The sequence below is a fragment of the Phascolarctos cinereus genome, unplaced genomic scaffold (assembly GCF_003287225.1).
Source record: "Phascolarctos cinereus isolate Bilbo 61053 unplaced genomic scaffold, phaCin_HiC Scaffold_3;HRSCAF=262, whole genome shotgun sequence".
Classification (NCBI taxonomy): Eukaryota; Metazoa; Chordata; class Mammalia; order Diprotodontia; family Phascolarctidae; genus Phascolarctos; species Phascolarctos cinereus.
The window spans coordinates 8,097,832-8,120,363 of NW_027555736.1; the positions used below are offsets into that span (position 1 = coordinate 8,097,832).

At 46.0% G+C, this 22,532-nt stretch overlaps 1 protein-coding gene across 3 annotated transcripts in view; it reads right to left on the reverse strand.

The window, feature by feature from the left end:
- DOCK1 (dedicator of cytokinesis 1) overlaps positions 1-22,532 on the reverse strand; it is a 577,278-nt gene that overhangs the window by 58,635 nt on the left and 496,111 nt on the right. For all 3 annotated transcript variants that reach the window (XM_020973593.2, XM_020973592.2, XM_020973594.2), the window contains exons 36-38: positions 19,371-19,411; positions 17,664-17,754; positions 7,683-7,802 (exon numbers count right to left, since the gene is read on the reverse strand). In XM_020973593.2, the coding sequence (XP_020829252.1) occupies positions 7,683-7,802; positions 17,664-17,754; positions 19,371-19,411 (252 nt within the window). The remainder of the gene's footprint in view (positions 1-7,682; positions 7,803-17,663; positions 17,755-19,370; positions 19,412-22,532) is intronic.

A 22,532-nucleotide genomic window follows, 5' to 3' on the forward strand; every position in this document is an offset into this window, starting at 1 on the left:
GGCCAAAGAGGGGAAGTCATTTGCCTAAGGTCATGGAGGCAGGAAGAGCCAGGGCTCATTACCCTGAACCTGTATGTGCCCCAACGCTGTCTGACAGAACTTTAAGCACTAAAATGCAGGCTTCATGGGAAGGATTAAAAAAAAAAATCCAACACACACACACACACACACACACACACACACACACACACACACACACACAACCCCCAGCTGTGTGGGAAATGAAAGCTTTGATTACATCAATTTCTGATAAACTCCCTCTGATTATTAAACGAGGTGCCTTTTGGAGAAGCCTATAATTTAATCTGAAAAGTTCATGTGAAATGAAGTCATAGCCTCCGAGAGAAACCTGGGGTTGTGCCCGCAGGCCGATATCTCTTGTGGAGGATTAGTAAGGCCAGCATAGAACAGCAGTCACAGGACAAAAAGGACCTGGTCCCACTAGGTTTAGGAAACGGTATACAACCACTTAACACGCTGTGAAATGCCTCTACAAAAAGGTCATTCGAGGGGTGCTGGCCGATCATCAGCTGAAGGTCAGGAAGCCGGGGACGGCTGACAGGCCTGAAGTCAGGGAAGACTAGGGTTTGAGTCCCATCTCCAACACACTAGCTGTGCAACCAAGGCCAACTCACTTGAGTGTTTCTAAGCCTCAGTTTTCCCATCCATAAAGTGGGATAATGACTCCTATAGCCCTAGCCTCACAGAGTATTTGAGGGGGAAAACGAGAGACTATTGTTGAGGGACTTGGGAAATGTAAACAACAGTCACTGAATGTCACCTTTCATGTAAGGGAAAATGGGTCCATCACCTGACCCGGGTTGAGACTGTATTTAGTTCATTCCCCAACCCCCCAACCCCACCCTCCAGTCTCATTAGTCTCCACGAATGACACCGAAGTTCACTGGGCTTTAGCCAAGCCAGGGACGGTTTTCTCCTCTATTAGCTCGGGATCCTGGTCACCAGGCCCAGCCTCTGTCTTCCCACTCTGAGAACTTGGCCCAGCTCAGACTCTGCTGCTGCAGCCTTGAAGAGCCCAGGATTGGATCCCCTCCACAATATGGCGGCAGAGGAAGATGCCAAGGCTGCTTCTCCTAGATGACAGCAATGCCTTAGCAGAATACTCTAGCCACCCACCTGGGCTGAATTTCTCTGGTGGATTATTCAGTGCTGTTATCTCTCCAAGGTCTAAAAGTAGGCTTTCTGAGGAGGTAGCCTTTGATGCTGGAGCTGTTTTAAAGGGAAGGTCTCACCAAACAGACTCACCAAATTCTCATTGGGAATCCTGGAATCCCCTTCCACGGGAGGCCTTTCCTGGTCTTCCCAGTTGGTAACAGTGCCTTCCCTCATGAGATTACCTTCCTTCTCCCTGTATAGATTTTGACATTTGTAGACAGTGATTCTGCCCTATTAGACTGTGAGCTCCATGAGGTCAGGGACTGTCTTCTACCTTCCCTGGTATCCCCAGAGCTTAGCACAGTGCCTGGCACTAAGAGTTTGCTGACTGACTAGCCTTGCTTGTCATCTCTCACACCCAGTGCTTCATCTCCCGACTTCAGGCCCTTGTACCGACTGTACCCCTCCCTAGAACACTGTCCCTCCTCTCTTCTGTCTCTTGGAATTCTCAGTTGCCTTCAGGACTCACATCAAGCCCCACATTGGACGGGAAGGTTTTTATTCCCCCTTTTGCTTTTTGCTGGGCCCCCCAGCTCTGGATGCCTTCCCCATCCAGGCTGTCTTGAATCTGCTCTGAATGCACACCAGACATACATCTGTGCGTGTTGTCTCTTTCATTAGAAAGTAAGATCCTTGGCGGGATCTTACATCCTACATTACTGAGTATTCCCATTATTGAGTAGAATGCCTAGCCCATAGTAGATGCTTAATAAATGCTCACGGATACATTGATGGCAAAACCTCTTTACCCAGTGATGCTTTTAGAAGTAACCTGGTTAATATCATTGCCACCAAGCCCATCCATAAGATCAAGGAATTTGGGGGACGGGGTGTCCAACGATAAAGCCAAAAGCTGGTCCTTGGTAAATATCTATAAGCTCTTTGGGGGCAGGGACTATAATTCCTTTTGACTGTGTATTCTCAGACTTTAGTATAGTTTCCGTTACATAGTAGGCAATTACTAAAGGTTTAATGGATTGGATGGGGATGATGAAACCCGTGTAACTGTGAATACGTTTTCCAAGCGCTGCTCACTAACATAAAGCCATTAGCTCAGAATTCCTGAAAATTCCACTTCTAAAAAGTTCTGCCACGTCACCAACTATGTAGAGCAGTTCCATGACCTTATATTTTTAGTTCCTGAAATAATGGGAAAATGTCTCTGTCCTTCTTGTTCTTTGGAGAAAGCCAATGATGTGTGAACTTTGTAAATGGAAGGGCTATTGGAGGGGAGGGGAAACTCTGCTTTGCTTGAGCAGAAAACAGTCTCTGGGCTTAAGCTACTCCTTAGGCTATAAATTATTCATCCTCTCTGTGTGCTTGCTTCTAGATTTTAAAGGTAGGTTAACACTGACTGATGCTTCCTTTCCCACTCTGATAAAATTACCTTCTTCTTCTCTTTTAATAGCCAGCATTCTATTTTCTGCTCCCATCCTGCTGTATAGAAGACCAGTGGTTTTCAGTGGAGTCCTCAGATTAAGGGCTTTGTTGAAAATTACTAGGCCTCAGCCAAACACAAAAAGTGCAAACAATTCTGAGCTGCTCTAGCAAAGGACACTAGATTGTCATGAGAAAAGAAACAGAAAGCTTTGGTGAGAAAGTGGAAAATCACAGTAAAAATGGAATGTAAAAGGAGTGAAGAGTAATTATCGGTAAAGCAGGAGGAGAAATGGAAAAAGGATGGAAAGGAAAGCAGATGGAAATGACCTTTTATATTTACAAAGAACATGATTAAAAACTAAGAGCCAGATTAAGAGCAAATCCATCCTTTTTTAGAGGGTGGAAAAGCAAAAATAGAAGAATGCTTTGGTGTGGGGAAAAAGGAGAAAGATAACAGAGCATCATTTATACATGAGAGAGCCTAACAGAAGGAAGAAGGAGATCCGGGGGCTGGGTTACAACTGCTGTTCCTCTTCTCCCCTCCTAAGACCACCAGCCTGAATCAGGCCCTTACTGGGACCACCTCCTAACTGGGTTTCCTAACTCGAGTCTCTCCCTTTCCCATGCATCCTTTGCCCACCTTCTGAACGAATGTCCCTAAAGCACTTCTGACTACATCACTCCTCATACTGAAGAAGTTACACACACACACACATACACACACACACACACACACACACACACACACACACACACACACAGATTTATGAGGCATTTCTACCCGTTCATAATCTGGCTCCAACCTAACCTTCTACACATTTTATAATCCTAATCTACATTCACTCCAAGTTGCAGCTAAAATAGCTTATTTACTTTTCCTTTCATACAACATGCCTTGCCTCTGCGCTGAGGGTCCACCACCCCATAAGTATGCTCCTTCACCACATCTGCTTCGTGGAGACCCCAGCTCCCTTCGAGGCCCCTCTGAGGTACCACAAGGTGCATTGTGCCTTCACTACATATCCCCCGCCGCCTTCAAGCTATAAGTGCTCACAGAGTCCTGACAGTACTTCATACCTATTTCATTTATTTAATTATGAATGGGATGTCCCAGTGAAGACTCCTCAGTGTAATTAAGGTTTGGGATAAGTCTGAGTGGGACGAGGGGTCCTGTGAAAACTTCTTAGAAGAATAAATAGAAATTGTATTAGAGTTAAGGCAAGCATGGCAGCCTGACAGGCCTAAGTTTCGGTTTACTAGAAATCACCTGATTTACGGGAATTCAACCCCAAGTACCCCACCCTCCCCATGCCATTGTTAAGTAGTTAAAGTTTGCCAAGCCTGAAACTCCTGAAGAAGACTCCCCTGTGGCTATATTTCAGTCATGGTGACCTAGCTATACAGTACAGTGTTTAGCTTGACTGCACATCTCTAATTGCTTCTTTGGTATTACTTCAGCAAACTAAGAAATATAGATATGTATATTGTGTTCATTGTTTTGTTTTCAGTTTCTATGGGACATTGAAAATGTGAGCCAAATAGTGGACAGTTGCTGGGAGCGGGGGAATTTGCCATTAGGGTATTTCATCGGGTCCTTTGCTTCTGTCCGTGTCTCCTTTCATCAGAGTATTCTGGCGGAGGGACACCCAAATCTCGAGGTTTGAAATAATAATAATAAATCAACTTTCTGTTTCTCCTTGGATACTTCTGTGTGTTCTTTAATTTGAGTGGTATCCCACACAGTTACAAACCTAGCAAACACCAAATTAGATGAGCCTTTCCACACACCTAGTAGAACAGAAAAGAAGGACTGATTGTGTTCATGCTGACATTGGCTTCTCTGTATACAGCACATTTTATTTCTCCCCAGCAGAATGGAAGCCCCTGGAGGGCAGGGCTCATTTCACTTTGCTCTCTGCATCCTAGGGCTTTGCACAGAGTAGGTACATCCTAAGTGCTTCCTGAATTCAATTTAATCGAATTGAGTTACCCTGGAAGGAACAGAAGGAGGTTATGTGAACAGGATGCAACAATGATACGGCCTAGGAAGTGGTCACCTCTCTCCCCAGTGCTGACAGATGGAAAAGGCTGACCCAGAGAGGTGAATGGACTTGCCCAAGGTCATGCAGAGCTAGGGTTCCAACTCCAAGCTCCTCAGACTCCAACACTGCCCCAGGTCGTCGGTGACAAATGTGTGCTGGGTTCAGTAGCAGCAATGGCCTCTGGCCTTCCTCCCCTGCCCTTTTATCAACAGGAGCATTTGTTCTGAAATTCGAGCAGTCTTAAATAAAGTCAAGGGAACCTGGGTGAATGAATTGCTCCTATGTTTGTTTCAGAGAAACTCCAGGAGCCCTTCCCATTTTCCCAGGCAGTAAAGCGCGCATCCAGATAAACACCCACTCTATTCCATTTAGGGCTAGTTGTCCATGATGTGACATAACCCCTCTGGGCTTTGGTTTCCTCATCTAGAAAATGAAGAGATTGGCCTAGATGACCTGTGAAGTACACCCCAGCTCTAGGTGGAGAACCCTGTGTTTCCTGGATTTGCCTTTTGGCCAGCAGGGTCAAGATTTACTATCAAGAGAAAATAACATTAGAAGCAAGGGCTGTTCCTGAATATCTAGTCTAAGGAAGAAATGGTTATCCAGCATTCAGTGCAACAATAGGTATTTACTGAGTGCTTAGCAGGGACCCTACTCTGCTAATGGGCAGAAGGTGGGGACCAGGACAAGGACTTAATGATTTCCAAAGGTGAGGTTGGCCCTTCTGTCTCTGTATTCAGTGCACAATCCTAGCCATAGACATTAAGAGTGAGTATGGAGCTCTGCCCTTGGGTAGCTCATATGGGGATGTTATATCATGTCAAGGTGGTTCTGGGAATTTGGTCACATCTCTTGATCTCTCCTTAGATCCCCAAGCATTGTTAGTGATTAAATTTTTGAATGTCTGGAAGAATTTATGGGTGAGAGGTTTATCTTCATGATTGCTTGGCTGGGGCAGGGCTAAAATCCCCTTCTTTAATCTAAGTTATTGTTTTCTTTCCTTTTGCTGCTCCACTTTTGTTAAGGGCTCTGTCTTCAGCCCATCTTCAGCCCTTGTGACTTTGGATAAGTTGTCCTCTACATGGCTAGAGCCTACAAAATCTGGTGGCCAGATCTTGACCAGGTGGGCTTACCGAATGAAGTGTCTGTTTGCCTGTAAGCCTAGCTCAGCCCCCGCTTCCGAGCACTTCCTTAGGCTTAGCCCTAGGCCTCTCAGCCTTCCCAGTCACCACCATTAACAGGAATATATTAAGCACCTAATTACCCACAGCACTGGGCACTCCCCTAGGCTCTCCGTCTGCCTGACACATGACTTCACGTTGGGATTATCCCTTCTCTCTGATCTGAGCCTAAACCCTAAAGCAGATGGGGGTGAGCAGGTGTTGGAAAGTGGGGCTGTACTGCCCCCAGGGATGGGCGCAGGAAGGAAACCCCTCTTGCCAAGGAGGGGTAAAAATGGGATTGGCTTCAACTGGAAATAGACGCTTCCACAAACCACGGTGCTGACGAGCCACGCATCTAGTTGAGAACTTCAGGCTGTTGTTTCACGTGTCATGGAAAACAAGGGGAGAAAACCTTCCCTCAACATAGACATGCACACACTCAGCTGTAGGACGACAGGATCACAGAAATCCAGGGTTGGGAAGGATCTCTGCAGGCCAACCCTCACTTGAACAGGAATTCCTACTCCGTCAGGTGGATAAATGGTCTGCTTGGAGATCTTCGAAGGGAACACACTGCTTCCTGTGGCAAGCAGCAGCTCCTTCCTCCTCAGGGAGCGTCTCTTTTCATCAAGCCTACACTTGCCCCTTGGCAGATTTTTCTCCACCTGATCTTCATACTTTTGCCCTCTGGGGCCATGCAGAACAAATCCGGTCTTAATTTCTAAGTAGAGGTATCATTGTGTCTTAGGTAGAATTCTGGACTTGGTATCAGGAAGACCTGGGTTCCAATCTTGTCATAAACATGGGCTAGTCACTTACATTCTCTGGTCTTCTGTTTCCCCATCTCTAAAACGAAGGGGATTAGACTCGATGGTCTCAAAATTCTCTCCCCATCACCTCTCTGAACATCTCTTTTCTCATCTGTGAAACTGGGCTATCCACGGCACTTATCTCCGTCCTGTGTTTTGCAAGCCTTAAAGTCCTACTGAAACGTTAGATGTCAATATCAATGACAGTACTAACAAGAACCGAAATGGTGACAACAATAATAAGGGGTGCCGTCTTCTTCCACTGGTCAGGGTGACTTTAGGATGCTGGACAGCACTGAATCTCAACCCTGTTGTCTCTGGATTCTCTACACACTTACAAGGCAGGGTTTTCTTTGGCTCTGGTTTATTCTGACGCCCAGAATTGAGTGAAATCTCTGGGGTAGCAGGGTCCAAGTGGATCACGACCTACTGGCTCAAGTGATGAAAAACAAAATGGCTCACCCCAAGGCCCATAGGGCTGGCTGAGAGTCTCACTAGGCTCAATATCCCCCTCTCACTTTGGGGAGTGACCAGGACCAGTATGGTCATTCCCCTCTCTCTACATCACTGGGTCTTTGGAGACCCCAATCACCACAAATAGCATTCATTAGCAACTGATGAACACCATGGCAGGTTCCACACTACGGGAATCAACAGTGGTATAGGGCCCAAAAACCCTGCCAGCTGCCAGGTGAACCAGGTGAAGCATCCGCTCACCTACCAAGGGATTTATTTGGCCTCAGCCACAGAGAATGTGTAAATAACCAGAGGATTCCAGTAACAAGCACTGGGGATGACCTCCAGATGAGAGACCTCCAGCTGAAGTTCTTCCTCGTTAATGCCTTAAAAAAATTCATGGTTTATTCTTGTTTTCAGCCAAGCAGTTAAAAAATGCACTGCTAGTTATTCTTTCTGATTCTGAGGATTTCGACACTTAACCTTTATACACAGAACAGGGAGACTGTACCCAGGACAAATCCACTTGCACCTGACAGCTAACTTCAACCTCCTCTGAGAAGCTTCCCTAAGGAACAGGTTGGCTTCCTTCGAGCTCTATCTATGAGCATGCCTGAAGGAAGAAGAGGGAGAAAAAAGCCAGTCATGGGGTTTACCTTGCCCTTGTCAAAGTAGTGAATGATTTCTTGGTACAGCTGGTCTTTGAGTTGACCTTGGGTAGTTGCTTGGTACCCATCCCGCTGAGTGAGATGGGCAGCACAGGCCTCCTCGGACCACTGGAACAAGAGAAAAACGTAAAAGTTTCAGGGATTAAGAAATAAGCTACAAGAGCAATAGCCTTCTACCACTGTTACCATTCAACATGTCCTTTAAAAACTTGATCATATAGACTCAGGCGACAAAAGGAGATGGACGTTTTCAGGCATGGCACTTGGCATAGATGTAATTTGTCAGACAGGCTTTTGTTATGGGGGTGGGAGGGCTAGAAGTGGGATGACAGTAATGACAAAACAGGGAGCAAGGGAAGAAGGAGGGAGGAAAGGACCAAAGTGGGCCCTGAGGATTTCCACCAGTGAAAACATGGGATATAGAACTCATCACAAAGGCCTTCAGAGAGAGTTTAAACTGTTAGTAAGAATGGGAAGGGGGCAGACAGAAGAGCTAGGTATAAGTAGAAGGGTTAGTATTTTGAACTAGTTCTAACTCTGAATCTACCCACTAAACCAACCTGCCTCTCGGTCCCACTGTGTACTGGGCAGCCCATTGGCTACTTCCAATCATTTTCACACAAACCTTTGTCTAATTCTGCCTCTACCATTCTGTCCTTGTGAAAGTGATTTTTTGATTCCCAGTGTAAAAGTATACACTGATTCCTATTAGATTCTGTGTGGCTAAAATCAGTTAAGATCTTTTAGAACATGATTCTCTCATCCAATGTGTTTGCTAGCCAAACCAGCTTTGGGTCATATGGAAATCTGCAAATGTTGTTATCTATACCTTTACACAAGTCAATGATAAGAATGCTAAAGAGTACAAAATTAGAAATTGATCCCATGGCCACCCATGAAAGATCTTCCAAAGAGACAACTTATGCATTATTGTTTGAGTCTGGCCATTCAACCACAGCATCTTGCAGCCCAATTCCCCAAAGATATTTCTGTTCCCCAGGTGATAAGCATTAATTAAGCACTTAATATGTACCAGGCACTGTGCTAGGCCCTGGGGGAATCAAAGGATGGCACAAAACAGTAAATTCTCTCAAGGACTTCACATTCTAATGGCAGAGGCAGCATGCAAACAACCAGGTGTGTACAAGACATGGAGAGAGTAGATGGAAAACTACCAGAGGGAATTTATCAGAGTGAAGTGTGGGAATAGAGAGTGAGAAGGGTCTTGTGAAGAGGGTGGGATCTGGGCTGCCTGGAAGGCAGAGGGGAAGATAGAGAGCCTTCCAAGATGGAGGACAGCCAGAGCCAATGCAGGGAATGCTTTCAAGGAAACGCAAGTGAGCTTGACCGTAGAGGGTGAGCGCGGGGAGCAAGGTGCAAGAAGGTGGCAAAGGTAGGAAGGGCTTTAAATGACAAACAAAGGACCTGAATGTGACCCCAGAGCTAACAGGGAGCCAGGGGAATTTTCTGAGGGAGAAGAAAGTGTGACATGGTTAGACCTAGGCTTTAGAAAAACTGCCTTGGCAAGTGAATGGAGGATTCATTGGATGAGAGAGAATGGAGGCAGGGAGACCAGTCCGCTCTGCCTGGAAAGACAAGGGTCAGAACCAGGGTTGTGCAGTATGGGAAGACAGAGGGGAATGCCCAAGCAAGCTGATTTTCTCTTCTACCAAATGGAGTAGCATTTGGATGAGATGGCCCAGGGCATTCTGGCTTTAAAACCTGTGCATAGAGATAAGGTCCTCCGACAGAATGTAAGCTCCCTGAGCGCAGAGGCTTTTGTTTCTGACTTGGTATCCCCAGTGCCTAGCACAGTGCCTGGAAGATAGTAGAGGCCTGATAAATGTTAATGAATGGGTGAATTTTATGAACTCAATCAATCATCTCTTTCTGAAGCCTGCAAGAAAGAGCCAATGGAAGAGACACACAAGGCCCCAGACCCCTGATTAATGGTCACTTGGTAAAGTAATCAGGAGAATGAGCACTAAGAAGGAGAAGGAGAGTATTCTGGTTGAGAAGGAAGCAGGTTAAAAACTACACAAAACAAAACTGCACTTAAATGTGTCTCTTCTTGCTCTGAATTATTGAATTTCACAGTCAAAAAAGAAAAAAGCAGTCATATGTCATGCTCACTGGCTGTGGAGCTGGACTGGGACTGTGCTAACCCTTCAGGCCAGGAGAGGTTCAGAGCCTCAACCTCCCCAGCAGGACTTTCCCCCGCAAACCAAATTCCCACTGGGATTCCCTCCAAAGGGAAGGTGGCCCTACCCTTAATTCAAGGCCACGGTCTCCTCTGCTGAAATAGCCCTCTCCTAGGTGGACGACTCAGGCAGGACTGACCATTGTGCGGATGGTAACGATGATGATGATGGACATTACAAGCACATGCCCCACTTCTAAAGGGCCTTCCTCACAACCCCCTCGAAGCTCACCAGGCTGGATTGGTCTACTTCTAAGGAGAAAGTTGCCATTTTTGTCATAAGATCAGAGTACCTCAGAGCTGGGAGGGAGGGGCCGGAGAGTCCAATGGACACCTGAATAAAAGTCCCCTTAATGATTTGCTCAGCCACCTCCCAAGGCAGCCCATTTGGCTTGAATATTTTATAAAGCTCTAGGCACCACTGAGTCTTCCAGCCAGGTGGTAGTTACTACTGGCTTTATCATCTCCACTTTACAGATGAAGAAACTGACTCAGCGAGCCCAGATGAAGAGCTGGACAAAACCTCAGGGCTGAAAGCCCCCAACCCCTTCACTTTGCAAGGGAGAGAACTAGGGTTGAGACTGGTGTCTTCTGATGTCCCACAGACTGTATGTCTGACCACCCGAGGGGAAAAATGAGAGAGATAAATAAGGAAAGAGAAGTGCCTAAATCAAGTGATGTCTTAGCTTAAACAATCATTTGGGGGCAAGGCTGCCTGATCCACACGCACTGCTGAGAAGCCATCCATGTCAGGCTGACTCGGAAGGTGAGAAGGCAGGCTTCTGTTTCTCTTGCTCCACACAGAATTACCTCATGAGGAAAGGTGACTATTTTCAGATTGTGTCTGTCACTGACAAGAATGGCCTAATCACATCACAGGAATTTTTTTTTCTTAACAGAATAAAAATCATGCTCTGAAGACAGTTGATTAAGCATTATAAATCCACATTGGAAGCCATATGCTCCACATGGTCATGACAAATTACAAAGCCTAATGGTGTAAGAGACACAGAGTGATAGGGGGTCATCTAGTTGGAAAATATAGGGCCCTGCAGCATAGGACACCTTGGCTGAATCGGGGGGGGGGGGGAAACAAATGACCAGGCCAGCAATGATGAACTATAGAGCTTCTCACTGTACCTACAGTGGGGCCAAAGACAAATTGCCCCTCCCCATGCGCACAAACACACGTATGCATGCATGAGCACACATGCACACACACACAGTCTCTCCAATGAGGCTGTCAATTCCATTTTAATTTCCCTGGTGTATCAGAGAGATCTTCACGTTCACCAAAATAGCTTGTTATCGAAATTCAGACGTGTAAGAGGAGTAAGGCCACCTACATTCCCAGGGTGACTGCTGATGTCAGATGTGACTCCTGAAATCTTTATCTTCATAAATTACGCTTCTTTGAGGGACTCTGCATTTCCATGTCATTATCATGGGAAGGAAGGGGTAGGTGGAACTAGATTCCAGTGGAACTCTCTTTATCATGCTCATTATTGTGTGGCTGGCTCCACCATTCTTGCTGGGCACCGATTCGAAGGGAGGGCCACCAGATTTAATGTCAGAGTGCTGGGTTGGGAAAATGGTTTTCTCATCAATTACCCAGGTGAACCTCTCTTAGCCTTGCTGGGCCTCATTGTGCTCATGAGTAAAATGAAGGATCAGATGCCTCTGAGATCCCTTTGGTCCAAAGTCTTGGATACAACAATGAAGATGATGATGATGATGAGGATGATGACGACAACGGTCACCCATGAGCTGTTATGTAGAAAAGTTTCCCCTTCAGTCCAAAGTCTTGGATACAACAGTGACGATGACGACAATGATGATGATGAGGAGGATGATGACAACAATGGTCAGCCACGATCTGGCGGTCCCACTGCTCACACACACAGACAGAGGTGTTTAGCCTATACCCAAAGTTGATTTTGTTCTGGTTTCAGCTTATATGTAACATATCCAAAGCCATCAAGATGTTTTCCCTTGAGATGGCTGATGGGGAGTACAACTTCTCCTAATATGATTTTATTTATTTTCCTTCTAAACAATATACTTTCCATCTTCATCATGAATCCATGTGCTCTGAGGGGTAACGGGCTCTAATGAGAAGAGTGGCTGCCGGCCGCTGTCACAGGCAGCATTCCGCACCGGGGCGCACTCGCTCATTCACGCTCTGTTGCTCATGAGACATACCAGACAGTGGCATACCAAACACATGGCAGCCTTTGGCAGCACCAATAGTCCCATTTGGCATCAGGGACCAGGATGCTGATGAGCTAGGCAAACAGAGGATCCGTCGGGGCATTTGGTGCATTTTGAAAGGGGTGCCATTAAATTTGCCTCAAGTTATCTGTGGATGAGGTGGGAAATGCCTGTTACAGTTCCTTGTATCCCCAAAGGGGAAAACAGAAAGAAGCACAGGGAATCTCTTCTCGGTCATTAAGGAGACAGATGTTCATGTTGGAAGCAATGTCATGCTAACAAGGGGTCTGTATTTAGTCTCAAAATACTTGATACAGATAGTCAGTCAGTCAGTATTTATTAAGCACCTACCACGTGCTAGGCACTGTGCCATGTACTGGAGAGTTAAGTAGAAGTCAAGACAGGGTCCATGTCACTTTTAGCCCAAGCCCAAGGAAGAGTCAATGACTCAACATACATGTATAGGAAAGCCTCCAAAGAAGGGCCCCAAGGATCTGGGCTTAGCCCTATTCTGTTTAACTTTTAAGAATCAATGCTTAAAGAGAAAGATAACATGCCTGTTAAGTCTGTGGGTGATACAAAGGTCAGAGTGCTTAGCCTACATACAGATGACAAGAGCCCATGACAGATCAACAGGACAGAACACTGGACTGAATCCAATAAGATGAGACTGAAAAATAACAAACACCAGTCTTCGACTGGTCTTCAAAAAAAAAACCCAATTAATTTCACAAGTGTAAGATGTAGGGGTTGGGGTGGGGAAGAGTGGCTAGATAGCAATTTATCTGAAAAATGATCTGGAGGTTTTTAGTAGACCACAAGTTCAATATGCAGCAATAATGACACAAGTCAAAGAGGTGTGATTGTAAGGAGAGAAACTCACACTCCCTGGCTCGAGAGACAACTTTTCCTCTGGACCCTGACCAAGTTGGGCCACACATGGAAAATGGTGCAATTCCTAGCAATTCCATTTTAGCAAGAATGTCTGCAAGGAGGAGGTGTCTAGGGGACGACAACCAATTCGGTGGAAGGTCAGCTTTCTTTGTACGCCAGATGAGAGGGAGCTGGGGATCCCTTAGGCTGGAGAAAAGAAGGCTTGGGCCCAGTCAGATGATAGTTACCCGCAAAGAGCTGAAGGGCTGCAGTGTGGAAAAGGGAAAAGATTTGTTCTGATTGGCTCCAGACAACAGAACTAGGAGTAAGGGGTGGTGATTACAGAGAGGCGGCCTTTCGCTCCATCTGAGGAAACACATCCTACCACGAGAGCTGGTCAGATGGGGAATGAGGCGTTTGGAAGGCAGGGGGTTCCTGACCATACAGATGACCTTACTCATGTGTGGACTGGACAAGAGGGCCTCTGTGGTCCCTTCAGATCAGATCCTGTGCTTCCGCACGTGGTCTGGAGACATTTCTGCTGTTCGTTCTACTAATGGGACATAAGCTCCCTGTTTCCCACGCGATACAATTTGCATTTTCCGTGTGTTAGACTTCTTGTGGCCATCCGGAGCACCAGAATTTTCCATTTCCTTCTCCCTGCTCAAGCCTCTAGAGCAAACTGCTTGACTGATATTGAAATATTTGCCTCGTTCTTTCTAGTGCTCGCTCTGATTTCTTGCACCACATTAACCTTTTGACCTTTACTTTCCATCGCTGATTAAGGGTGTTTAGAATTTCTAATACGCTTTTGTGTTCTGAATTTCTTTTTCACCTGCTTCTTTTTGATATCTTTAATTGGGCAAAATTGCTTTCAAGTTTTGCACTGTGGAACCAGTAAACTTCTAACACCTTTCCCCAGATCTCCAAGAACCCTCTCAAGTGACTTCTACCATGAAGGCGTGTGATACTCATCCTTCAGGGTGAGCTCTTCTTTTTCTCCTGTCATTCTTATTACATACTTTCCAGGGCTGTGCGCAGGACCTGAAACGTCTTCAATCTTGCCGTCCAATGTAGCGCGTGAATGTGTTTACTCGCGGTGGCGAGAGTAGACACTAGTCTGCTAGCTGGATTCACGCCCTCCTATTCAGAGGGGCCTCTCAGGATTCTAGCCTAAGTGCACCCATCTCCTCTACAGAATCACTGCTGTTATTGTTATCTTGTTTTTCTCTTTTGGTGATGGAATTCCTATAGAAATGATCTCAGGGCAAGATGCTGTCCTGTGATTATTCCATGATGGTCAATGTTTTATACACTATTGCACAGGTGGATAAAGTAAAAGCTTTTTGTAACTGAACAAAGCATTAGGGATGTCAGCAGGTGAGCATCCCCACCGAAAGCATCCTTGGTACAACTCTAATAGCAGACAAGAAGATGGGGATGATTTATATTCATCCTGTTCATGTCTTTATATTTCAAAATAATTTATCTGTTTATTTGTTTTCTATAGCTTGGAGATGATGAGTTTTGGGATGAGGGCATCTATTTAAAATGTTGTTCTTAAGTTTTTACAAATTCACGTTATGTGACTAATGGGGAAATATGTTTAATATGATTGTACATGTATAGCCTATATCACATTGCACACTATCTTGGGGAGGGGAGGGAGGGGGGAAAATTAAATTAGAACTCAAAATTTTATAAAGGTGAATGTTAAAAACTAAAAATAAAGAAATTCATAAGAACAAACAAACAAATAAATACAATGTAAACTCATTTTTAAAAAATTCATGTTATGTCGTGGCAACCATGGGCAACAGTTTGCTCTGTGACAATGGATGGGGACTAGCGTGGTTTACGATCCTCTCTGGGATAATTTGAGGCCAAATTTGTCATCTGTCAGTCCAGGGAAGACAGAGAGCTTCTGATAGAGGATTGTGGTCAACAGGTCACATCACGCTGGCTAGTCACCAGGTGCTAAGCTTTTATAGCCTGAAGCGATGTGTTATGGCACCTCTGCCATTTCTTTTCATAATCGACATGGATCATTACGGATAAACCTTTTGTAATTTTGAGTGCTAATGACTTAGTCCCAAATTTCCACCACAAACGAGGCCACTCCCATGATCTAATCAGCATGACACCAACATTAGTCCTGCGCTTCTCGGGTGTAAGTGGACTGCTGTTGGATTCAAACCTTCTGACTCAGAAAGGGCTGTTTGAAAATCATGCTGAAATACACCCACATCCATGCCCAGTCACCGGAGCTGGGTTGCTGCTTTTTTGCTTTGCCTTGCTATTAGGCACGATTTCTGGAGTTTGCATACAGTGAAGGCGTTCTGTGACCGCAGGGTCGTTATTTCCCGTCTTCACAATTTAATTCTTCCTTGATACCTTCTGTCATTTCTCATGATTCAGGCTTAGGGACAATGTCCCGTTTTATGACTGGCTGGTATTTGTGCTGCTGGAATCGGTCATTACGGTGCGACTCGGAGCCGACGGCGATGGGATGAAAGCCTTGTATGTGACAGGTGAGATCTGTTTCTAATTTTGTTAGCTTTGACACATTCGTTGTTGCTTTCAGTACTGTGACTATGTTTATTATTAACTAGACTCTATAGACAGAAGAACTTTGCAAACACCAATGAGGATCATGGAAAAGACCACAGAGAGTCTAGACATTCAGTCAATCAATCAAAAAAGCACTGATTAGGAATTCATTATGTGCCAGACTGTAGCGGGCAGAAACAGGTAAAAACGAATAAATCTGCAGGTAGATGGATGGTTAGTAAACAACCTCAGTTGTTTGGATTAATGTCAGATGTTAGGTTTCTAGTAAAACATTTAATTGGTCAATCGGTCAACAAACACTTTTAAACATTTTTGACGTGCCAGGGACTGGCTTACGTGCTGAGGATACAAAGCAAAGAAAACCAGTCCTCAAAGAGCTTATGGTCTGATGGGGGAGTAAATGGAAGGTCATCTCAAGAAGGGAAAGCATTGGCAGCTGCGGGGAGGAGGGGACAGAGAAAGTCCCCCAGCACAAGGATGGAGCTGAACTGTACGGAAGGAAGCCAGGGAAAGAGAAGGACGCGAAGAAGAAGAATACTCCAATGCTGGAGGAGTGGTGCATGGAGAGTCGTGTCTGAGGAACACAAGGCATGCCAGACTGGATGGACGACGGCAGTCAATAGTTGACAAATACTGACTGTGTGCCTGCTATATGCTGTGCACCGTACTGAATGCTGGAGAGACAAATGCAAAGAAAAAGGAAGACAATGCCTGCCCTGAAGGAGCTTCTCATCTAACAGGGTTGGGCGGTGGGGGTGGGGAGACAACTCACAAAAGGAAGCTGGAGAAAGGGAGTGGAAGGAGGGAGAGAAGATACCCAGTATGGGGCATGATGGAGACACCCACAGAAGTCCCAGAGCAATGTAGCTGGTGGGAAATGGGAAGACTGCCTGGGCCTTCACTTTAGTAGAGGCCCTGTCTGGAGGACAGGAAGAAGGTCCAATTAAAGGACAGAGGGGCCTGAGGAGACGTGGGGACCAGGCTGACTCAATCTGGAAGCATAATGAGATTTTCTGATGACGAGTTTCCTGGGGAAGGAAGGCATGAAGGAGAGGTTGGAAGGTGTGCAGCTGGTGGGAAATGAGGAGTGTAGAACCGGCAGAAGAAAGGCCAGAAGGGTAGAGGGAGGCCAGGTCATGACCCTATATTTGACCCTAGAGGTAAGAGGAAGCTGTGGGAGCACACTAGAGGGGGAGAGGTGGGGGAGGGGTCAGTGCAGGCAGTGGGGTCTGGCATGGCCATACAGCACTGTGGCTGCTGAGTGGGAGAGATCTGAGGCAGGGGCCCCAACCTGCCATAGTCCAGGTGAGAGGGGATGAGGGTCTGGACCAGGGTGAAAGCTGAGACCCGCAGGAGATGCTGTGCAGGGAGAAATGACAAGATTTGTCACCCCCTTATCTCATAAATGACAAACGTGAAGACCAAGGAAGTCAAGTGACTTGCCCAAGGTCACACAGTTGGGCATCATGGGAAAGGCTGGAGCCAAGCACTCTGACTCCAGAGTGAGTCCTCATTCCCACGCGCCAAGAAGGCGCCATCTGGAAGCGGACGATTCTAGTTCAGGAAGTTCCCGACTTTCCCTGTGACGCATTATACAGGCAGGGTCATGGCTAGCGGTGTACTGTCCACGAGCTCCCAGCCTATCATGGTGGAAGAGCCCAATGGGGACAGCTGTGAATGTTAGAATGTACAGCCAGCTCCATCTGCACTTCCATGACTGGCCTAAGATGGAAGGAAAACGTTTCCTTTAACCCAGCACATTTTTACAAAATGGAGCCTTTGGGGGCCATGACATAAAAATAAAAATAGCAAATCCCCTTTTAATGGAGCTGGCCACTACTGGGTAGAAAGAGTCCTAGATTCGGTGTCCAAGGACGTGAGTCTGAACCTAAGTTCTTTCTGCTACTTCCTCCCTCCCTGTCCAATACTGAGCAATTCTTCCCCAGCCCTTAGCCTCAGCTTCCTTCTCTGTAAAAGGAGGGCTACCAGGGTCCTTCCAGCTCTAATTTGGCAATCGCATGAGTCTGTGCCCACCAGACCTTTAGGAGTGGCTGACGGGACAAAGGAGAGCAGCCAATGACGACGTAGCCTCCGCCCCCGTCCCCAGGCCCTACCTTGAGCAGCTTGGCATGAAGCAGCAGGGTGTAGGCCGCCTCGGTGTAGTTGTCACATTCTTTGTGCAGGTCACACAGCTTGTACAAGTACCTTGGAAGACAAGAAAGCATCAGAGTCTTGAAATGTCACCAAGTAAGCAGTGCAGTGGCCCCAGTGTACGTGAAGCCTTCCACACCACGCACTGTCCTAATGCCAAGAAAACGCTCAGTCACAGAAGAGGCAGAGAAAACCCAGCCTCAGTGATAGAGGAGATCGCTCGGGCCTCTCACCAATTCATTCCACCACTCACTTGTGATGACTCTGGCTGATGTGAGGCTGGTGGCGCCATTTTTTTGGGGATGGGGGAATGACGAGGTCAAGCCAACAAATGAATGAAACCAAGACATGAAGGCAGAATGCTCTCCAGAGACTTTGTCGAAAAATGATCGGTTTCTCATTCATTCCCACCTTTTCCAGACAATTTCCTCATGTAATTGAATCAGGCTGACACAATGCAAGTTCCATTTTCAAGTGATTTCTTAATTTTCTGTGGACTCCAGAGTTGAAAATCAATGAAAATGAAAAATCTTCAGTGTCAGCACTGCCAGGTTCTCCCAAGTCTATGGGGCCTGGCTGAAAGACTGAAGTGGGAGAGGGGGAGGCTTTTAGACGAAGCAACTTAAGTTTCTGCAGAAAAGAGACCCATTTAGCTCTCCTTCAGACACTCATGATTGATTTAATTCAGATGGAAAACACATGTCCTGAAGTGAATTTGACTGGAGGTGAAGAAATATGGAATAAGAAAAAAGAAAAAAGTACAATGAGAATGTTTCCAGGAAAAAAGAAGTTTGGAACATTCTTTACGATTTTTTTAAAAGCACACTTGAAAATGATCAACACTCTGAAGAACTACGGGATCCACCAGACACAGGTTAATGAGGACCGGAGGTAGCATCAGCAAGACCTGGGTTTACATCTCACCTTTGACGTGCACTAGCTGAAGCTGGGTAAGTTACATGACCTTTCCCTGTCTGGCTTTTCTTAACTGTCATGTAGAAATAATAACCATCCACACAGGGTTGTTGTGGGGTTCAGAAGATTATACAACGACACATTTAGAACTGGAAGAGTTCTTACTGGCCATAGGCTCCAACCTCCTGCTTTTACAGATGAGAAAAACAAGGCAAAGAACAGTGAAAGGACTTGCTTGGGATCATGCAAATGGGTAAGCGTCTAAGGGGGGAATTGGAACCCAGGTCTTCCTGACACCAAGTTCAGCAGCCCTTCCGTGGCGTCCCGTTGACTCTACGTAGCGCTAACATAGGTAATGTGCTTCGCCAACCAGACGGCGTTATGCCAGTTACTCTTACTAATAGCGCTGCTGTTTTTGTTGGCCTTTACTTCCTGTCACTGGGGCCAGTGCTAATCGGACCTCACTCATCTACTCCTTTCCCCCAAGATGGCGGAGAGAGACCAAGGGCCAGGAGTCTCATGTTCATATTTACTCCTCTTCTGCACAGCCCAGAAGTGGATGGGCCAGACACACATGTGCCAGGCCTAACACTGACAGGTGGGCAGGAATTTCGGAAAACTTCCAGGAATCAAGCCTCAGGCTTAATGACCTGATACAAAATGACATTTCTAAAGCAATTTGCTTGGTGTACCATCCATACATCAGCTCTCCAGCAGTTGTGAGCAAGGTACAGGCACAGCTGGTGCTTACAAACCTTATGTACATTTCTTCTCTTTCGATCTCTTTGTAGAAATTCTGAAAAGTAGAGTGGAAAACAAAGCATTGTTTTAGAAAAGGTGCCTTCCCTGGAGGTCGCATGCATATTTGGTATTAACAAGCCCTAACCACAAAAGAGAATATATGACAACATGGCACTTGTCTCCTGGGGTAGCACCCCAAGTTGACTGAAATTTAAACCAGTTCTGAGGCAGATCTTTGCCTAGGGTTAGAGTCTTTGCATTGCTTCTACTTTATACACCAAAGTGGAAGGGGGGTGTGGGATGGGAATTAGTGACTTAAAAGCCAAAACTTGGCAAAATCCAAGAAAGCCGTAGGCCCAACCTCATGCAGCTCAACTCAGCTGAAGTCCAACAACACGTATTAAGACCTTAGTGTCTGTAAGGCCTGGGCTCAATGCTGGAGATAACAAGACAAACATGAAACAACTCTTGTCTGTAAGGAACCCCCACTCTACTAGAAAGATATAGCATATACACGGCCAAGGAATATGAAAGGAATTCCACTGAAAATAAAAACAGGAAGGCATCTCTGAGCCCATCCCACTTAGAGCTTACCTGAAGGGAATCTTCTTTCATCCAGTCTTTGCCTAAAGGCCACCAGTGAGATTGAGTCCACTAGACCTTGAAGCAACCTGTTCCTCTTTGGGGCAGAGCTAACTGTCTGTGAAGGAAAAGCTTCTCTGCCTCTGAGCTTCCCTGGCTTGCCTCAGGGCTCAGCTTGAACCTCACTTTCCGGATAAAATCTTCCCTGGACCTCTCCACAACCAAGACCTTCCTTTCCCATTATCTCCTCTGTCTGTCTGTCTATCTGTCTCTCTCACATGTGGGTATATATATACACACACACACACACACACACACACACACACACGTAGCATGCATATGTATATGTAGATAGAGGTACAGGCACACAAATACATTGTATGTGACATGACATAGCTCTTTGCATGTTGCTTCTCCCACTTAGATTGTGAGCGCCCTGAGGGCAGTGAGTGATTTTACCTTTCTTTGTATCCGAAGGGCTTAGCGCTGTGCCTGCCCATATGAAGTGCTTAATTATTAATTAACTGATCAATTGAGGCATATCTGGGTATGACACACAGGCTGACAGTGATCAATATCCTGATAGAATCTTCTGCTCCGGATGCGTACGGAGCTAACGCTGTTTGCCTTCGTACTGGGCTCCGAGAGCCTGAGGACAACGTGTCCCTTTTAAATAGGCATATTCAATAACTTACAAACCTGGTTGATGGCTTGATGTTTTATCATACTGTAGGATTTGGAACTAAACTAAAGGGAAGTTATTCCAACCTTCTCATTTTAGAGATGAGGAAACAAAGGCCCAGGATGCTAAGGTGCTCACTTAGAACTGGGAAATACCTCGAAGACCACCAAAGGCCTGGGATCCTCCGTGGGCCCCCTGCCTCCTACAAAGACTGCTCATGAGCCCCCATCCCTCACCACCACCATGTGCTCTCTTTCACTATTCAGCCAGAGGGCAGGGACCAAGGCCCAAGGCCACCAGGGTAGTGAGGAACAGAATTAAGATTCCAACCAAGGTCACTCTGACTCCACATCTAACTGTCTGACTTAACAGAAAGCAGACAAAGGGCTGTGTGATGCCGAGGCCATTAACAACTAGAGATTGCGCTGGGAGAGGGTGAGTGAGATCAGGGAAGGCTTCCAGTCAGAAGGGTTAGTGGCAGCAGAGTTAGGATCTAGATGAGATGGAGGAATCTGACAGGCAAAGAGGAAGGGAAGGAACATTTCAAGGACGTAGGAGCCTGGGCAAAGACACAGAGGGAGTGTCTAGAGCCAGGGCATCAAATTCCCAGAGAAAGGGATCCTTGCCAGCATCATACTGACCTAGAAAACCACAAATTAACATTATATATGTTGTATCATATTTTTACTATATTTTTGTTATTTTTTTTTTGTTAGGTATTTCCCAATGACATTTTAATTGGATTCACTTCTTAGGGCTTTTGCTGGCCCATGTGGGGCAGAGTTTGACACCTCTAGTCTAGAGAACAAAATAACTCTGGGCTGTTGTCATGGTGACTCAGAAGCTTTCTTACCCTAGACCTTCTTTCAGAGCTTGGGGCCTTCTCTCACTGGACCATCCCTCCATCATTCAGTTGGTTGGGTTCCTTCTGAGGCCTCCATTTTGGAGAAGGGACCAGGCCAGCTAGGCTTCATTCCCCACTGCCTGAGCTTCTGATGGTCCAGATGTTGCTACCATATCCCAGTGAGAATCTCCCTTCAACACTCTACTTTTCAGCTTTGTGTTATCTTCCCTTGTTAGAATGTAAGTTCCTGAGGGCAGGCACTGTCTTCCTTTTGGCTTATATATGTATCCTGAGATCAATGCAGTGCCTGGCTCTTTGTAAGAGTTTTACAAATGATTATCGTCTGCCTGACTAGGTCAGTTTGACTGGAGTGTAGAGTGTAGTAGTATTTTAGTGAGATAAAAACTTGGTTGGAGTGAGGGGAGAATGAGATGGACCAGGCCTGCTGGGATGTTATTTCAATCATCCAGGCAGGCAACACCAAATTTCAATTCAACTCCCAGTTACTTAATGCAGTCTCAGTGTTGGAAGGGTCCTTAGCGACCATTCAATCCACATCATATCTGAAAGAGAATCTATTCTGTTATATCCCCCAAAAAGTGACAACGTCGCTTTTGTTTGTGATGGTAAAGTCACTGCCTCCTAAGCCACTCATTCCTCTTTGGGATAGATGTCAATGTTCTGATATTTTTTCCTGACATCAACCTTACGTCTCTCCATCACTGTCTCTCTTCCCCCAACTGCTTTATGTTCTGACCTCCGGGGCCAACAGAACAATGATATTAGTCTTTCTTTTTCTTATGACAGCCCCTCAGACAGAGAGACGTTACCCATGTGGAATCACCAGGATTTGATAATCCGTTGGTCATGAGAGGTGTGGGAAAAGAGAGAACTAGAGACAGCACCACACTCCCGAACTTGGTGGTGGGTGATAGGCAAGCCAGTGATGGGTGAGGGGCAGTGCCACGGACAGAAATGGTGAAATCAGAAGGAGGAGCAGGTCTGGGGGAATCTCAGGTTTTTTGGAGATGCTGAGCTGGTAGGACTTCCAAATGGAGGTGTCCCATA